Source organism: Mustela lutreola, chromosome 4 (genome assembly GCF_030435805.1).
Source record: "Mustela lutreola isolate mMusLut2 chromosome 4, mMusLut2.pri, whole genome shotgun sequence".
Lineage (NCBI taxonomy): Eukaryota > Metazoa > Chordata > Mammalia > Carnivora > Mustelidae > Mustela > Mustela lutreola.
In genome coordinates this window covers 91,647,856-91,667,103 of record NC_081293.1, presented here as the reverse complement: position 1 = coordinate 91,667,103, position 19,248 = coordinate 91,647,856, and the positions used below count along the sequence as shown (strand labels likewise).

At 52.6% G+C, this 19,248-nt stretch overlaps 1 protein-coding gene across 1 annotated transcript in view; it reads left to right on the top strand.

Moving 5' to 3' along the window:
- PGBD5 (piggyBac transposable element derived 5) overlaps positions 1-19,248 on the top strand; it is a 92,782-nt gene that overhangs the window by 57,427 nt on the left and 16,107 nt on the right. Inside the window, exons 2-3 of the mRNA XM_059170537.1 lie at positions 3,981-4,408; positions 8,813-8,947. Of these exons, the coding sequence (XP_059026520.1) occupies positions 3,981-4,408; positions 8,813-8,947 (563 nt within the window). The remainder of the gene's footprint in view (positions 1-3,980; positions 4,409-8,812; positions 8,948-19,248) is intronic.

The following is a 19,248-nucleotide window of genomic DNA, read 5'->3' as shown; positions in this document are numbered from 1 at the left end:
CACGTACAGGGAAGTGGAGCACGGTGCGGGCTACAGAGGTACGGACCAGAAGAGGGAGCCGCTGTGGTCACCCCTCAGTGAGGTCCCTGCCCGAGCTCACTGGCTTCAGGAACAGGCTAGGCCCTCCCCACATACCGCATGCAGCAGGGATTCATCCTAAAGCATGAGCACGGCCTGTGGCGCTCACAGCCCTGCGTGCTCTGTGGGGGGCCTCCCAGCCCTGTGCCCCTTCGTGTCCATAGCCATCTCTGCGGTCCTTCTGGGGAGCTTCTGAGACCTCACCTCCCCAGCATCTGGACTCAGGTTCCTCTTGTGGGCACCCCCACCCCCCTGTCTGACATCACTGCTGCCTGCGCCTGTCATTACACTGAGAATGCCCGGGGAGAAAACACCGTGTCTTACTCCTTTCTGTCCCCAGGATCAGTATGACCCTCAGGTGTTCACTGGGTAAGCGGTTCTGATGGCTGCCCTTGCCTTACAGTCCCCTCTGTGAACAAGACACTTGTTCTTGTAGTCACCCCTGGAAAGAGGGGTTGGCTTCTAGCTTGGGGTGGTGGGAGGAGTCTCTTGGGGGATCTGAGCATTAGTGAACCATTCTTCCTTCCTTCCTTTTTTTTTTTTTTTTTTTAAGATTTATTTATTTATTTTAGAAAGAGGGGGGTGGGAGAAGGGAAGGGCAGAGGGAGAGAGAGAATCTCCAGCAGACTGCCCTCTGAGCACGGCACCCGACACCGAGCTGGACCCCACTGCTTGGAGATCATGACTTCAGGGGAAACCAAGAGTTGGAAGCGCAACAGACTGCGCACCCGGGCAGCCCATCGCTGAGCCATTCTTGATGCTACCCTGGCTCTGTGGGCCTGCTGCAGCATCCTGGGATTGAGGGAGCACGTGATCCCTGGTAGGCCGAGGGAACCAGATGGGCAATGGTGATGGGGCCTCGAGGGCTGACATTATGGGGTGGGGAGGGGAGCGGAGAGGGAGAGAGGAGGGAGACGATGATACGAGCTTGTATGTGGCAGTGCAGCATCGGCACCATCGACCTGCAGAGCCCTGTACCCCAGCCCAGACCCCAAGGGCACACACACACACCTGCTCTTCCTCCTCTGGGCCCTCCCTTACCAGCCATGCCCCGATCCATGTGCCCAGTCCCACGTTGCCTTCGCATTTTTGTCAATGCAGTTCTCCCTTTCCCTTCAGAGTTCCTTCTGGCTGTGCGCTGTAACCCTCCATCCCCCGCAGGGAAAGCTGTGCCCGGCAGAGGTGGAGGGAGCTGGTGGGCTTCGCAGACCACACATCTGGCTTAAGTCGTGTGTGTTTGTGTGTGTGTGTGTGTGTGTGTGTGTGTGTGTACATGCTGTGCACAGATCAGCCACATGCCTCCTTGTCCACTCGTGAGAGCAGAAGGGACACTTTGAAATAATTACCCCGGCAGCAGATGCTCTTGGACTGGCTCTGGGCCAGGTGGGATGAAGGTCACGTTCACTGGAAGGCGCTTAGAAGTGAGTGACCTGGGGAAGTGTCCCTATACTTCAGAACTTCTAGTTCGTCACCTGCAGAAGGGGATGGTGATCCACCAGGACGAGGACGTTGCGAGGCTCATCTGGGTAGAATCTGGAAAAGCTCCTATAAATGAATCAAACATAAGACCGGCTTAGCTTGGCTGGGGATGTTGCCCACCCCCAGGGCCATATTCTTCAATGGTCATATTAACAAAGGTAGTGATATGGATCGAATCTGAATGGCATTTCCTCCCTCCCTCCCCTCCCTCCTGTCCTCCCTCCTTTCTTCCTGGTGACTGGCCTGTGCCAACACTCCTCAAATAGGAAGCATCACAAGAGCAGAGGGGGACAGTAGAGGACTCGGAAATCCAAACCAAACAGATAAGAGGGTGCCGGCTACTTCCCAGTTGCTTCCTGAAGCAGTTGGCCAGGGCAGAGTTTGCTGTGAGAACTCACTTGGAAATTGCCTGGGAGGCACAATTACTTTAAAGTTAACTTTTGGAAGGGAAGGTTTCATTCTGCTTACTCAGCATGATGGAGCAATTAAAATGCTGGTTTTCCTCCTCTTTGAGAGCTACCCCTGAATAATTTATGGCTTCACCCACTGGAGGCTGTAAGTCTTCGCTGAAACACAATGATTTCCACTAAGAGTGGGTGTGGGGAAGCAGGCTGTTCCTGCTACCCAGGGCCCCACTGGCTGCTGGCCTCAGTGTCACTGCAGCTTGTGGCCAAGGGCAGTTAGACGGCCTGATGCCCTTCCCAAAAAATGGCTGGTGACTGGCCGTGAATATGGTGGCTGCTTGGCTGTCTGGGCCTCTGTTTCTTCTTCTATAAAATGAGGGCAGTTAGAGCATTTGAAAGCCCTCAGCCCAAGTCACAGGATTTCTGTGGCTGATGCCTCAGGAAAGGTTTCCAAGTTTCCACAGCAGCCTTGCAAAAAGCAGGCATTCCATTTTCCACGTGGGGCACTTGGAGGCATTTATCTAAGACTGTGCACTTAGCTACAAGTAAATTCAGGGTTTTGGCTCCTGAATCTATCTAACCTAAAAACCTGGACTGCCTTGTCATTGTCTTATTTTGCTGGGAAAAACTTGTGTTTCAGAAACTGCCTATACCACTAGTGGAGAAAGGGGGGATGGTAAAAATTCTGAAGAGCGTGCATAACTTTTATTAGAAATTGCAAAGCCCATCTCCTGCAGGGTTATCTGGCTGGCTTAGTCGGTAGAGTATGGATCCCTGGCTCCCAGGTCATGAGTTTGAGCCCCAAGTTGGACATAGAGATTATGTAAAAAGGATTTTAAAAAAAAGAAAAGAAAAAGCTTGTCTCTTAGAAATCCCTCCACATTGTTAGCCTGGCTTAAGTCACTATATGGAATTGAAAGCCATCTCTCTCTCTTTTTTTAAATTAACATATAATGTATTATTTGCCCCAGGGGTACAGGTCTGTGAATCAATTAGTCTTACACATTTCACAGCACTCACCGTAGCACATACCCTCCCCAGTGTCCATCCCCCAGCCACTCCTCCCCCCCCCCCCACCCTCTAGCAACCCTCAGTTTGTTTCCTGAGATTAAGAGTCTCTTATGGTTTGTCTTCCTCCCCAGTCCCCTTTTGTTTCATTTGTCCCTTCCTTCCCCCCAGGACAACCCCCCCCCCTTAAATTCCTCATATCAGAGAGATCATATGATCATTCTCTTTATCTGATTGACTTATTTCACTCAGCATAATACCCTCTAGTTCCATCCGCGTCATTGCAAATGGCAAGATTTCGTTTCTTTTGATGGTTGCATAATATTCCATTGTATGTATATACCACATCTTCTTTATCCATTCATCTGTGGATGGGCTTCTAGGTTCTTTCCATAGTTTGGCTATTGTGGACTTTGCTGCTGTAAACATTCAGGTGCACGTGCCCCTTCGGATCACTACATCTGTATCTTTAGGGTAAATACCCGGTAGTGTGATTGCTGGGGCATAGGGTGGCTCTATTTCCAACTTTTTGAGGAACCTCCATCCTGTTGTCCAGAGTGAAAGCCTATCTCTTCAGGGTGCATGTGTGTATTTCCAACCGCTGTCCCCGCATTAGCCAAGAGCTGTGAGGTTTTGTATTTTGGCTAAGTTATCCAAAGGAGCCCCTTCAGATTGAGCAATACGTTTCAAGTTGCCAGGCGTGCAGTTGGAGGGCAGAAGGAGAGCAGTCTCGTCTGCGTGGGCATTTCAGGCCCGGAGCGGTGCCGGCATCCGTAGCGAAGTCACCTCCAGAGAGTGAAGTTACCTCCCCTGGGCAGAGCGCGATGTCCTTCCCTTGGTGTCCTTCCGCCTGCTGGTTGCGTCCCTTTCGGGCTGGGCGAGAACGCGGGGCGGGGGTGCGGGGTGTGCGGTGCGGGGGAGTGTGGGGTCCCCGGCGCGCAGGGGACGGTGCGCCCCCGCCCGGCCGCGTGCCCCGCCGGCCACCCCCAACCCCGGCCGCCTCTGTTTCAGGTCCCACCCGAAAGATGCCGCCCGGCGCCAGCGCCATGGACTTCTTCCAGCTCTTCGTCCCGGATAATGTGCTCAAGAACATGGTGGTGCAGACAAACATGTACGCCAAGAAGTTCCAGGAGCGCTTCGGCAGCGACGGCTCCTGGGCCGAGGTGACGCTGCCGGAGATGAAGGCGTTCCTGGGCTACATGATCTCCACCAGCATTTCCCACTGCGAGTCGGTCCTGAGCATCTGGAGCGGCGGCTTCTACAGCAACCGGAGCCTCGCCCTGGTCATGAGCCAGGCCCGCTTCGAGAAGATTCTCAAGTACTTCCACGTGGTGGCCTTCCGCTCCAGCCAGACCACGCACGGCCTCTACAAGGTCCAGCCCTTCCTCGACTCCCTGCAGAACAGCTTTGACTCTGCCTTCAGGCCTTCCCAAACCCAGGTGAGCGCCCCCACCCCGGGCCTCCCCGGTGGCAGCCCGCTGTCACCCAGAGGGCACCGCTGCCCTTCTCACCCAGACTCAGCACTCCCAGCCGGGGCGAGGTCAGAAAACAGGGGTTCTGCTCGGACTCGGTTTCCCGCCTCCTTGCCCGCACCCTCCCTCCCCGGAGTGGTGCTGTCTTTCCAGGTCACATGTTTGCCAGGCCGATGTGGATGTTCTTCCATGAAGAAGAACCTGTGATGGTAACTAGCCCGTGTTCTCTGAGCGCGTACCCGCTGTTGCTGGTGGTAGGGGTGAGGCCGGGTAGGCGGCACCGGGATGGAGGCCAGAATCTCAGCCACCAGTCAGGTGTCAGGTGCCCGGAAGTCACTCGGGTGTGGGGGTCCACGTGCCACGAGTGTGGCTTTTGGACCAGGGTCCAGTAGAGCCCCACACCTAGTGGTTATGGCCCCCTTCCCAGCTTCCCTCCCTGGTTCTAGAAGGTGCTGTTTGTTCTCAGCTCCTGAGCCGCTGCCTGCTGGTGCTGATGTGTGGCCAGTACCCTGGGCTGCAGGGAGATTCGAGGTTCAGAACCAACCTCAAAACTGTGGAACCGGTCTAGCAACTGAGGAGGTGGCTTGTTCCGGGGATGCCTCTAACCAAACGTTGAGGAAGCTTTTGGCCCATGGGAGTCTGATTCCCATGATCAGTTCGATGCAGTAACAAAAACTGACATCACTTTTATTTGCACACTTAAAGGGCCCTTGGTCCACCCGCACTTTCTTGTGCTGTTTCTGTAAGAACCTTCTTCCTAAAGCTCAAATTCTTTTTGACTCTGTATCTTGCCTTTTTTTCCTGCGCAGCTGAAAATCACAGGGTTTTTGTGGGGGAAGATATTGTCCTATTTCAGGTCTGTGGGAGCCTGTAACCAGTTTATGAAAGCGTTCCCCCTGCTGTTCTGCAAATGCGCTGGGCTCATTATGATTTCCAGGTGTTTGCCATGCTCTTTCTGACTCCCGGAAGCTTCTCCCTCTTCTCCGCCTCAGCAGATGTGCCCAGTCTCCGGGGTCCAGTGCGAGGCCTACACTCCCATGCTGGCTCTGCTTTCCTGAATTCCCTCACTCTTTATAGGGCAGCTGAGTCCCATTCTTCCTTGTCCCCCTTGTGGCTCTTTCCTTCCAAACAGGAGATGGGCTCTTTTCAGGACACAAGCCCTGCCTTGCACAGGGCTCGGCACGTTTTTTTGTTTGTTTCACTGAATATTTGCATGGTTGGAAATGAACCAGACCAGAGCCCTACTACCTGGATGCAAATGGAAAAGAGCAGTATTCTGACCATCCTTGGGGCCAAACATTTGTACAGCTACTGGCAGAGGCTGTGGGCTCACTCTGGCTGAGTATCTCTTAAGAACCCCAACAGCCAGCTGCTGGGATGACTGATACTTAACAATGTAAAGACGAGAGTGCTGAGGATCCTTATAGCTCCTCGATTAGGCCAGGCTTATCCAGAGTTATGCTCCTGTCTGGGGTGTGCTGCTGTGAGCTGGCCCCGTGTTGTCTGCCTTTGGAAACTGCAGTGTCAGATGCCCAAGACCCGTCCCCAGGACGATCCCTGTGCATGTGAGAATCTTAGCATCCATGTTCATCAGTGATAATGGTCTGAAATTCTCCTTTTTGGTAGGGTCTTTGCCTGGTTTGGGGATCAGGGTAATGCTGGCTTCATAAAAAGAGTCTGGAAGCTTTCCTTCTGCTTTAATTTTTTGAAACAGCTTCAGGAGAATAGGTATTATTTCTTCTTTGAAAGTTTGTTAGAATTCCCCAGGGAATCTGTCAGGTCCTGGGCTCTTGTTTTTTGGGAGGTTTTTGATCACTGCTTCAATCTCATTACTAGATACCGGTCTGTTGTCAGTTTCTTCCTGGTTCAATTTTGGGAGTTTATAGTTTTCCAGGAATGCCTCCATTTCATCTAGGTTGCTTAACTTATTGGCATATAACCGTTGATAATAACTTCTGATGATTGTTTCTACTTCCTTGGTGTTAGTTGTGATGTCTCCCTTTTCATTCATAATTTTATTAATTTGGGCTTTCTCTCTTTTCTTTTGCATTAGTGTGGCCAATGGTTTATCAATCTTATTGATTCTTTCAAAAAAACAGCTTCTAGTTTTATTGATATGTTCTACTGTATCTCTGGTTTCTACCTCATTGATCTCAGCTCTAATCTTGATTATTTCCCTTTTTATGTGTGGAGTTGGTTTGATTTGTTGTTGATTCTCCAGTTCTTTAAGGTGTAGAGACAGCTGGTGTATTCTGAGTTTTTCTGGTTTTTTTGAGGGAGGCTTGGATGGCTATGTATTTCCTCCTTAGGACCGCCTTTGCTGTATCCCATAGGTTTTGGACAGAAGTGTCTTCATTTTCACTGGTTTCCATGAATGGTTTCAATTCTTTGATCTCCTGGTTGATCCAAGCCTTCTTAAGCAAGGTGCCGACCCTGTCTTCTAGAGCTGATGCCCTAGATTGGGGCCGGCAAACTGTGGTACAGTCTGGTTCACTGCCTCTTGCAAATAAAGTTTTATTGGGATCTGCCGTGTTGTCAGTCGCTCTCCTGGACTAGGAAAGCAAATCACACAAGATGCAGCAGAGACCAGCTGGCCACTGACAGACGACGTGTACCAGCCCCAGCTCTCCGCCGGGGCTCCTGGAATTTTAAGGAACAAACCAGTCACCTGTGATCTCCCTAAAGGGCAGATTCTGATCTAGTCACTCTGGGGTAGGGTCCGAGCTTCTGCACATCCAGCGAGCTCCTGGGTAATGTCAGAACGCGCTCCGACAAGGACCGACTGGAGGACAACACTCATCGGCTGTGACGTGGACAGTACCTCCCACGCCTCCATTAATGCTCCCCTGAATTCCACTCAAAAAACAACAGACCTGTGGGGTTCAGTCTGGCCCCCAGGCTGTTCTGTTGTTGAAAGCACGCAGACAATAAACTTGGCCGCCCCATCATGTGCTCACAAAGGGGAAGGCTGGCGAAGCTTCTGGGCCACAGTGCCTCCCACCATGCCTTGCTGACTCCGTGAGACCATAAAACATTCAAAGCCCCATTTGGAAACACTGTAGCAAAAGGGACAAGTCCCACAGGCTGTCAGGAGAGGGAGCGGGCAGAGGATGGCGGGGAAAGGGCAGAGAGAAGCCCTGCGGCCACCCGGCTGCTCCGGCTCAACGACCGCAGCTCAAGAAGCAGGTCCTACTCGCCCCCCTCCTCGAAGCCACAGTGCATAGAACTGGTGTCGCTCCCTCATCTTCAGAAAACCAATGGAGCTCGAGTCCGTGTGCACTTATGCAGAAGCAGCCGCTCACGATGTCCCATCACACGCCCCACCAAAGCTTCATTTCTCCTACGCTTCATTTCAGTGAAATTCAGACACACTTGCCAATCACAGTTAGGCTTGAAATAGGATCAGGGTGGGGAGAAGTGTAGTGGATTCCTAAATGCACCCAAAAGTCTCCCCAGAAACACTTCAGCTTGAAGAAGCCAAGCTTGGACCACCCCACAGAGCCATTTCTTTTTACTTTATGGTCTTGTCATTGACAACGTCTTACAACCATGTTATAAAGAAATTGGAAAAGGCGGAGTAGGTTTAAAAATTGCCTTGGGAATCCCGCATCCAGAAGAACTTGACAGTGTGAAGGAGAGCCAGAGGCTGGGTCGTGGCGACGAGGCCACAAGACACCGGCTTCATTTCAGGACAGGCTCGAAGGAGAGATCGTTGAGCCCTGGGGGAGCAAGGGGGTTGTGAGCCAGCATGCGAGCAGTCTGGAATGCCTGAAGAAATAGTGTATATTTTCCTTTGTTCCTCACAGGGACAGAAGTCAGATCAGCAGGTTTAGATTAAATGCAGGTAAATCTGAATCTGTGAGGGGAAGGACTTTTTAACAGTGCGAGGTGTCCATCGGGAGGGTCTTTCCTGTAAACAGTTGTGCAGGCCCAGCTCGGAGTCAGGTCCCCTGGCAATCCCGCTACCAAGAAAGAGCTTGCACGGGGGACCGTGGGCTGCTAATGATAATTATTATTATAATTGTCACATTAAATATGTGAATATATAAGTATACACGTTAAATACGTATCATTTTATAAATATGTAAAATAAAAATAAAATTACTTTTTAAGTTTCCATTCACTAAATACCTGCTGTATGTCGGGGCCCATGCAAGGTCCCACGCATGTGGTTTCTCACTCCATGCTCCCCAAAACACTGGCGTAGATGTTACCCTCTTACAGATGAGGAGACTTGGGATCGGACAAGTACGGTGACGCAAGTCACACAGCCGGTCAAAGGCAGGGACATGATTTGAGCACCGATCGGATGACCCCGCCCCGAGCTCATGTTGCCCTCCGTGAGCATCTTGGCTCTTTTGTTCCTGGCAGGTGCTACATGAACCCCTGATTGATGAAGACCCTGTGTTCATTGCCACGTGCACGGAGCGGGAACTCCGAAAGAGGAAAAAGCGGAAATTCAGCCTCTGGGTCCGGCAGTGCTCTTCCACTGGCTTCATTATCCAGGTGAGCCCGGAGATGGCCCCAGGAGGCCCAGGGATGAGCTTGCTCGCTCACCATTTCCAGGGCTTCCCCAGGACCTGCCACAGAGACTGGGGCCAGGCTGGGGCTTCTCACAGGGGCACTGGGATCGCCGACACTGCCCTGCATGTTCTTCCCTGTTCTGTCCAGCCGTTCTGGCTCAGTAATAACAATAAACCCTCATCACGGCTCGGGCCCTGATCTCAAGGCCAGAGGCTTCACCCAAAGAGCTGGTCACAGGAGGTGACTTCAATGTCTCTTGAGGACATGATGTGTGTCCATCCCAGAAGACCCCTTCCATCCTTGACCTGCTGGGTCTCTGTCCCCCCCGCATCCGTCCTGAGGAATCCTTCTTCACAGGCCCCCAGCAGCCAGCTGGTTAGATGGGGCTCAGTGAGGACCTGTCCTCTGAGCTGGCAGGGTCGCCCACGCCCGGGCTCCGCTCTGCTTCAGGCAGGCACGGATGTGGCTTTCAGGAGAGGAGAAAGTGTCCTGTCCGGTGTCTGGCTGCTGGGATCAGCCGGGGTGCGGTGTGCACAAAGGAGAAGGTAGGAGATGGCCTAGGCCAGAATGTGGCACCTGAGTGACAGCTCCTGGCCCCATGCTGCTTTCTCCTGCTACGCGGGGATACCCTCTCCCATTTGTCAGTCCTGCCAGCCTGGCAGTCACAGCCGACCGCACCTCACCACCCTTGCCGGGCTGCTGGCCCGGACCTAAGGCCCAGGGATCTCACACTCCTTCCCCGCTGAGCCAGAGGAGGAGTCATGGGAAGATTCAGGAGGCAGTTCCTCGCCACAGGAAGGGAAGCACACATGCTCCTGCAAACGTAGCTGCTAAGAAGGACCTTCCCTGCTCTCCCTGCGGGCGTGGGGGATCTTGAGCTTGGGCGGGGGCTGGGATCCCCAGTGAGACCCCAGACTTGCACCAGCTTGAGCACAGGCTTCTGGCAGTTGACACAGTGGATCTGTCCCTGAGTGGGATTTACGCTGTATATGCAGCCTGGGCTCCTCTGTCCAGTGGTTCCTGTCACCTCCATGGTGTCCTTTGCAGTGACACACACTGGAGACGGGAGTGGGGTTCGCTTTATATAATCCCTAAGGAACATTGGTCCTCCTTGGAGTAAGTACTTCCCTCGCACCTGTCCACTGCAGTGCTGAGCTGAACACCGGGACTTGGAGACACAGCCCTGCTTCCTTGGACACTTGCCCCTGTGGACTCTGTGTGCTTCTGCACCATTTTTCCTGGAAGCACTCAGTGGCTACAGGTCAGGTCTGTTACCTGGACAGGCCACAGAACTCTCCCTCGGGACATGTTCTTCCCAATTTCTGTCAAATCTTTAAAATCCCATCGATAAAAAGGTTGGATCGGTACCTTGAAGTTTCCTTGTGTTTCTAGAACTTTCTGATCTTAGGAGTCTTTGCTGCCATGCAAGGGGCTGTATTAGAAGCCAGAACTGAGCAGCAGTCGGGCTTTACACCGTGGCTGGGGCAACACGAGCCATTACCCTCCAGCCACAGGCTGTCCCATGACGGGGTGGGCCAAGGGCTGTCTTGGTCTCCCCAGGGCCTCTTTTCCCTTGGTCCCAGGGAAGGGGCCCAAGATGGGCAGCAAGGTGGGGAAGGACACCTTCCCTATGAGGAGCCGGGGCACACAGAGGAGTGCCATGTGGCCTGGGGAGGGTTCTCTTTAGTTCCCCTTCCCTTGGTTCTCCACATTTTGAGTCTGGTCTGAGGAGTTTGGAAAGTCAGCAGCCTGGGCAGCTGGGTGGGGCGAGCAGTACTTTCCCCAGGAGAGCTTGCACACCTCCATCCCCCCGCATCTCCCGTCAGCCTGTGCGGTGTGAGTGCTGGAGGGTCGATGGAAATCCTCACCCAGGTGCCCATGTGGGGTGCCCACCGAGGCTCACACTGGGCTGCTTAGAGCTGGCACTTCCTGCTGCTGCTGTCCTGTGACCCCAGGCCGCCTCTGCCCTCCCCGTCCTGGGGGCCGGCAGCGGTCCCGCTCCTGCCGCTTCCCAGAGTGGCTCTAGATCTGAGCATCCTCCCCACGGAGGGAAGGGCTGGGGTTGCTCATTGGCGAGGTCCCCGCTGCTGCAGGATCCTGTGGTCCCCCTCTTTGCAGATGTGTGGGGCTGGGTGCACAAGAACACTGTCTTCATTTTAGTTTGTCACATACGTTCTCCTGCTCCGTGGCTTTGCAGCTGAGAAGCCTGGTTGCTGAGCCTTCGGGAGGCCACAGCCAACCTCTGGCACGAAAGGCCCTTTGCCATTTTGCTGCCCATCTGCCCTGCCATGCCTGTCTGAGGTTGGCTGCATGTTTTGCTGCGGCCAGTGGGATGCGAGCTGGAGTAGACACATGAGGAAATCCGAGCCGACCCTTGCAGGAGTCTCCTTGGGCTTCTCTATTCTGCCCACGAGGGTGTCCAGGCCACATCCCTCAGGTCTGAAAACCCATGAGCTTTGGGGCTTTTCCACATGCCACTGAGCTTCTGTGGTGGTTGATTCTGTGTTGACATAAACGACCCAGGGCCCACCAGTTCGGGCCCGCAGAGCCGGCCGGGCAGCTCCCTTCCAGCTACTGAGGTCATACTGAGCTGATGTCTTAGAGGAACTGTGGGCGTGTAGGTGTGTTTTTAGCAGAAACCAAGGCTTTGCTTCGACTTGGCTGTTTCATCCCCACAAGGTTCAGCTTTCATTGGCTGGACTGCGTCCTTCTGAACCACCATCAGGCTGAGGATGAGCTCTGTTTGGAACGTTCTGGGTGAAGGGATGGGGAGGGGGAGAAAGTTGCACGTTGGTCAGTGATTTCTCTGGCGGCCTCAGGGAAGGTTAGTGGGAAAGAAGCAGGAGCTCAGCGTGGCTGACTCGTCCTGTCTGCCTCAGATGGGGGCTTCTCTCCCCACAAGGGCATCTGGGTGGCAAGGGCATGCCAACAGCTACACAAAAATAATACTGGGGCACCTGGGTGGTGCAGTCAGTTGCATGTCCGACCCTTGGTTTGGGCTCCGGTTGTGATTTCGGGGCTGTGGGATTGAGCCCCATGTTGGGCTCCACAATCAACAGGGTGTCTGCTTGGAATTCTCTTCCTCGGCCCCTCCCACTTGTGTGCTTGTGCTCTCTCTCTCAAATAAAGTCTTTAAAAAATCATAATAAGACTAATGGTGAGGGTTGTTTAGAAGAACTTTTGGTATTTGTCAGTGTTTCCCCAGGAAAGGTCTATGGGGGAGGGATGTGGTAGGAGCTAGATAGAAGGAGAGATTATACGGACTCAGTCTGGAAGTTAAGGATTCATAGTCTGCCATTTCTGAGAGTGCAGGAGGTGGGGATAAAAGGTTTTCAGGAGGAAGGAGCAGTGGATGGGGCTGCCGAGCTCTGGGAGCTGCAGAGGGTGTGAGGGAACCCCTTGTCAGCGGCATCCCACTGGGTGCAGTGACGCCGTCTGCCCCTGGAGCTCTTTTCCAAACCTTCCCCCAGCCAGCTCTTACGGAGGCGCTGGCTCAGACGGCTGGACCTGGGCTCCCACTTGGCGTCCGTGGAGCTGACCTGCAGGTCCACTCACCTTCAGAGTCCTTCCACCCAAAATGTCTGTCTTGGTGGCCCACCATGCACCGGCCCCTTGACCCTGAATCCTGCGACGCTCAGGGCCGTTCATGTCACTCTATGGAGTCCGTTCCCGCTGCTATGCCCTGGGCCTTTTGCCTTTGGCCGTCTGGTGGACTCTAGTAGGAAGAATGGTGGGTGGAATGCGTACTGTGAATGGGGGCGGGGGTGTTAAGGAAAGTCGTGGGCCTGTCCTCAAGGAGCGTTTCTGTTTTATGGTGGCACAATGTGCACAGCATATGCAGTTTACTGTTTTAGCCATTTGTAAGTGTCAGTTCAGTGGCAGGAAGTTTATTCCCAGTGCTGTGCAGCCCATATCACCACATATCAGTAGCAAGAAGTTTATTCCCAGTGCTGTGCAGCCCATATCACTATCCGTTTCCTGAACTTTCTCATCATCTCAGGCATCTGGGAGCATAGGTGTTAGCTGGGAGACCATACACTGTCAGGCAGAAAGAATGAGCCAGTGCTGCTGAAGCCAGAGCCAGAGTCCCCGGTACCTGGGTTTGGCTGTGCCTTCAGCACCGTGTCTTCAAGCTCATCATGAACCCCTCAGGCTCTTGCTGTGGGCCAGTGGACTCCCAGCTACAGATAGTGGAGTAACCAGGACAGTGAATGTGCTTTGTGGTCGTGGGCCTCGTTGTTGTCCACCTGCATCCCACACAGGGACCTCAGCATCAGTCACTCTGTCCTCGGACAGCTCTGTGGGATGCCAGGTGGCAGGGAATACCTGCTCCGCCTCACTCCCTTCCTGACTTGGCCTTTCTGGTGTCACTCCCTGACCTCCATGGGACCCAGAGGTTGTGATGAATAACTGTGTGTGGCGGTTTTGCTGGGCCACAGTACCCAGATATGTGCTCAAGCACTATTCTTGATGTGTCTGTGAAGGTGTTTTCAGGATGAGATTAACAAATCCGTAGACTTTGAGTAAAGCAGATTATGCTCCACAATGGGTGGGCCTCATCAAATCAGTTGATGACCTTAATGGGTGGCAGGTTGGGGGGCACCAAACCTGATCTACCTGGAAGAAGAGGGAAATCTCCTGGAAAAATGCATTTGGATTTGGATTTGGCCTGCAACTCTTCCCTGGGTCTCCAGCCCACCAGCCTGTCCTGTTGGACTTACCAAGCCTCCATAATCATGTGAGCCAATTGCTTTTTAAATAAATCTCTCTCTCTCTTAGTAGAGGGAAGTAACTGTGTGTGTGTGTGTGTGTGTGTGTGTGTGTATTGGTTCTACTGCAGAGGGTTCTCCTGCCCTCCACCTGGCTTAGAGGTGAGCGATCTCATAGGAGAGACAAGTGTATTAAAGCCATTCATAAGTACAGTGTGGCAGGTGCAGCATGAGAAATGCCCATAGTGTTACGAGGCCATAGGAGGGCACCTGGGGGCTAAGAAGGGCTCTGCGGGGGTACAGAGCAGGGCATGGGATGTACCCACATAGAAAGTGCCTGTGGCAGCAGGGGTGGAAGGGTGGGAACAGGAGCATCCATCTCTGCAGGCCAGGCGCTGAGGTGCGTCTGCTGAGCCTGCTTGTTCGTACCGTATGCCCGGGAAAACGGAAGCTCCCAGAGAGTGTTTCATTTACCCCAAGACTCAAGGCCGAGAGGAGCTGATATGGGAGCCAAAGGGCTGGCAAGCTCCCCGTTCTGTGGTCTCCGTGCAGCCTGCGTCGCACTCCCCAGGGCCCTCAGGAAGGGAGGAAGGAGTAACCGCCCAGCGTGGGGCATCTGCCCTCTCAGACATGGGAGTCCACAGGGACAGTATTTCTGGGACTCACCGTTCAGATGTCCACTTAAGGGGAATCAGGGGGATCATGTTATGTTTATATCTGTGGTAGAGAATTACCAGGGCTAACGGAGGCACCTTTTATCCCTCCCATGACCACACCCTGGCATAGGCTCATGGAAGATCGTTAGGCTTTTGACCCCAGGCTTTCCCAGCGATGGAGTGAGCCGGCAGGGGGCCATGTAAATAAGGCTCTGAAAATCCCGAGACGTCATTGCTCCTTGGGTTCTAAACCCTCTGTACCATATGAGACCACAGCCGATGCCTTCTTTTTCAGTAGAACCACTGTTCTCTCCAGATTTGAGAATTACGGTGTGCTCAAGAGTATATACTCTGTGTGTCCTGTGTCCCAGGTCTGCCAAGAGCTGTCCCCAGCCCTAGCACACCCTCTAGCTCGTGTCATTTGCAGAGGGTCTCTGAGAAAGGGAGCCTGCCAAGGAGACAGACCTGTCCTCTCCTGTGCAGTCTCCCTTGTGAGCTGGGGGAGTACTGAAAGGAGAGATTTATACAGAAGATGAAATTTCCAATCTCATGGAAAGCCCTGTCATCTACAGTTTGGAATCCCTTCCTCTGAGACCTTACATGTGCTCATCTTGGAAGCTTGTGACCTTGCTGTGGGGTCAGAAGGAGATGCTATCTCTACAGACTGCTGTTCTGTCTCTACTAGGTCAGAAAGATGGAGAATCCAGTGGGAAAAAACTGGCCAACAGTTTGGTTAATGTTACATAGACCCACGGTGACCACAGAGCCCTGAGATTCTTTGAGGGGAAAAAAAGCAAAGCATTGTAGTTAAAAAGAGCAGATTTCTCCTGTCTGTATGTGTTGCGCTAGGCCACCTGCCTCTGCAGGGTGAGACCCAGGGTTCCTGCGAGGGTTGTTGGCAGGCGGGAGAGCCCCACGGAGGGGGTGGGAAGAGTGCATGCCCAGGAGCACACTGTGTGCGTGGCCTGAATGGATGCTCGGTGGGGAGGCTGGGCCGTCTCCGGGGCTTCAAATGGCTGCCGCGTGGGGCAGGGACAGAACCACTCTAATCGTGAAGCCCTGGTTTCCAGCTCAGGGAACTGACGTTCACTGGAGGTGGTTAGACCTCAGAAGCCAGAGTTCAAGATGGAAATTCCCAGACCAGCGGACCCCCAGTTCCCACCCCCTGCACATCCCCTAGCATGTCCAGGCTGAGCCCAGATGGGCATCTGTGAGGAGGGGGGTGGGAGGGGAGCTGCCATGGAGGTCCCTGCCCCACGTGCTGTTGGGGGACTTGCTCATCTGGAAGCATCTCTCTTCCTTTCAGCCTAATCTGTGGCATCACGACAGCCTCTTCTAGGGTTCAGGCATCGGCGGAGTGCCAGCTCCATGCCAGTTCCGTGCTTAGGGACTCTCTGCATTACTCATTTTTTCTTCCCTGGAACCTTACAGTGCCCGTTCCACAGTGACAAGCTAAGGCACGGTGAAGTGAGCTGCCTTGCCACTGGGTCAGCCATAAAGCAGAAGACCTGGGGTTAAAGGTGGCCTTTCTGATCCCAGGGCCCACCCTTTTACCAACCAGGCTGTTTGAAAGAATGTTCTGCATTGTAGACAAAAACCACGTGCCTGGGGTGCCTGGGTGGCTCAGTGGGTTAAAGCCTCTACCTTCGGCTCAGGTCGTGATCCCAGGGTACTGGGATCGAGCCCCACATCGGGCTCTCTGCTCAATGGCGAGCCTGCTTCCTCCTCTCTCTCTGCCTGCTGCTCTGCCTACTTGTGATCTCTATCTGTCAAATAAATAAATAAAATCTTTAAAAAAAAAAAAAAAAACACCACGTACCTGTTTCTTACCCGCTGTCACTGCTTTCTCTTATTTTGAGACTTGCTTCTTAGATTGAAAGAACTTGAGGAGTCGGTGCTGGTTTTGTCTTTATTTGATTTTTAGTCTTTTTTATATTTGGTCCTGACTGATCACTAACTGGATTAGCTTAAATGTGAGGGTCCGAGTGGGATTAATCCACTAGAGTGGATTTTGCTCATGGAGTCCAAAACCGGGCAGGACAGGGCGTCCATCCATCTGTTTCACTGCGCCTGGGGAGGACACGAGCTTCCCTCCTGGCCGGCGTGGATGTGGTTATGTCACAGGATGGAGTTGGCTGGGGAACAAGACATCTGTCACATCATCTCTGCGTGTCCTCGAGCAAGTAGCGGAGGACTCACTTTTTCCTTCGTCTTTTTGGTGGGGCTCCTTTGCCCAGCCCTCGTCACCATGTTGGGATTCAGAGGAGACAATGCAGTACTAAGTGCTCATCGTAGGGAGTCAGTCATTGGCTGGACCAGATCGAACCATGGCCTTCTCCCCCAAGGAACTTAAACTCTACAGCTGTACTGATGTGGGTGGGTGCAAAGAGCCCACATGCTAGCACCCATCCCTCCACCACACCTCACCAAGAGTTGAGCCCGGTTCTTGCAAGGGTCTGTGTGCTGAAGGTCCAGCCAGCGAAGAGGACAGCCTTGGTGCCATGGTCAAGGTAAGAGGCAACAGAAGAGACAGTTGGTGGCAGGAGTCAACAGTTAGGTGGTGGTTTACAGACTTTGCTGGAAAATAACTAGGCTGATCAACCAAAGGAAGCATAAAGCCGCTCTGTCCCTAGAAGTCTCCATTATAGCAACGACTGGTGCGTATGACTGTTGAGTACTTGAAATGTAACTGATAGGACTGAGGAATTGAATGTCTCATTTGACTTAATTTTGGGTAACACAGAACAGCCACGTGTGCATCTAGAGGCTACACAGTGGGTGTAGAGCTTGGCTATTTTGTTTTTTTTATTTATTTATTTATTTTATTTTTTTTAAAGATTTTATTTATTTATTCGACAGAGAGAAATCACAAGTAGGCAGAGAGGCAGGCAGAGAGAGAGAGAGAGGAGGAAGCAGGCTCCCCACCGAGCAGAGAGTCCGATGCGGGACTCAATCCCAGGACCCTGAGATCATGACCTGAGCCGAAGGCAGCGGCCTAACCACTGAGCCACCCAGGCGCCTGAGCTTGGCTATTTTAAAAAGAAATCCCCTTTACACATAGCTTTCGCTTACAGACAGTGGCCTTATGAGGTACACAGAGCATAAACGATCCTTACAAATGAGGAAAATCATGGGCTCAGAGCAATTAAGTAACGTGCCCCAAACCACAGAAGCCAGTGAGGGGCAGAGCCCATGCCCATGGGACCCAGCAGTTCCGAAATTGCCTTCCTCCTCTCTGTGTGACAGACTCCATTCCTCTCGTGGCCAGTGACTGTTACTTACACTTTATAGTTCTCACAGGTGGCCGCCCCTGGATGCCCCAGTCACCAGCCTCCCACGTCCCCAGGAGCTCACCCTGCCTCCTTTCAGGCAGCGCAGACCATGCCCGTGTCACCTGCTTCCCTGCTGTGACAGTGCCACTCTTCACCTGTGTCCAGCGTGGCTGGTGAATAAAGGGTTCGAGCAAGGATCACAGACCCTAATGATGAGTGACTTCACCGTCCCCAGATATGCCGCGCTCCGACGGGGCATGGCAGCAACAGGGAGACCAGATTCTTTTCTGTTCTGATGGTTCAAGACCAACATTGCTAAACCAAATTTACCTCAAAACAGGGAAAGTGCAGAAACCCCAGTGACAGCTTTGTGGGTACATCTTAATGAGCTCTCAAGCCATCAATTACTGCGGCTGTCACCAGGATCCTTTTAAGAGGGTGGGAAGGGGCACAGGAGCCAGGCCCCTCCTCTCCAGGTCTCTGGGCATCACAGAAATGGGCTGAGATAGAAGCAGGCTGCGTCCCCCCAGGTATTACTATAATCCCTATCTCCTATGCTCCTTTCTGTTACAATGTTTCTAAAATACGCAACATTTGGAGTAACATTCTGGGGCCAAGTGTAACGCTGCATATTAATTTCCTTTCCTTTTTTAATAAATGTATATATTTAAAAGTTAACCATAGGAGCAAGAAAAACCTTTTTAAAGGAAAAGCTTGACAATTGAAAGATCCATTTTTCTGCCCTAAAGACACTAGTCCAAAAAGCTTGTGGCTCTCTAGATAGTAAAGTTTTGGCAGCAAACTCCAAGTTCAAAGGGCTAGATGATGCTCTCTGCCTGTGGGACTGTTTCAGCATAAGGATGCTTGCTCCAGAGGCCTGGAAGGTGAGACCAGACTTGTGGGAGGCATGCTGGCCAGGAGTTCCACGTTTCTGGGAGGGGTGTTTCCTACAGCGCCGTCTTTCCTAGGCTCTTGCAGAAAGCACCCCGCACAGAGTATGAGCATGTGTGTGGATGTCCAACGATGCTGTCTTTCTCCCATTATGATCTTTAGGGCAGGCTTTCGACCCTGGACACAATTCATTCATGTGTCTGCAGCAGTTGCAGTGACAGTGGAGTTGGGATGAGATTGCGTGGAAGGCGATGGTTTGTTCATGTTACATGTATTCATTCAGCTGAGGCGTCCACATTGACATCTTCGACCCACTGAAGTACTTCCGTCAAAGCCCACCCCAACCAGTGGGGTAGTGGACCGGAGGGACCCTCGGACGAGCCGCACCTGTCGGGCCAAGCCCCTTTGTGGCTGGGTTTTGACCACCCAGCTAACGTTCTTCCAAGTTGTGCCCCTCGACGGGGACTCGGGGACTTACAGCTTTATGTGTTATTTATTGAAATGTAGATCCAATTTTATATTCACTTTAAAAATAAACTCACACCAGAGGGATGGGGGCTAGGAGCAATAAGTGAGTGGGGGTTAGGAAGTTCAGACTTCCAGATATAAAATAAGTAAGTCATGGGGATTAAAAAAAAGTAGAGCATAGGGAATATAGTCAGAAATATGGTAATAACTTTGGTGACAGATCGTGACTACACATCTTGTGATTGTCATTACACCTGAAATCAATATATTATTATATATAGTACATT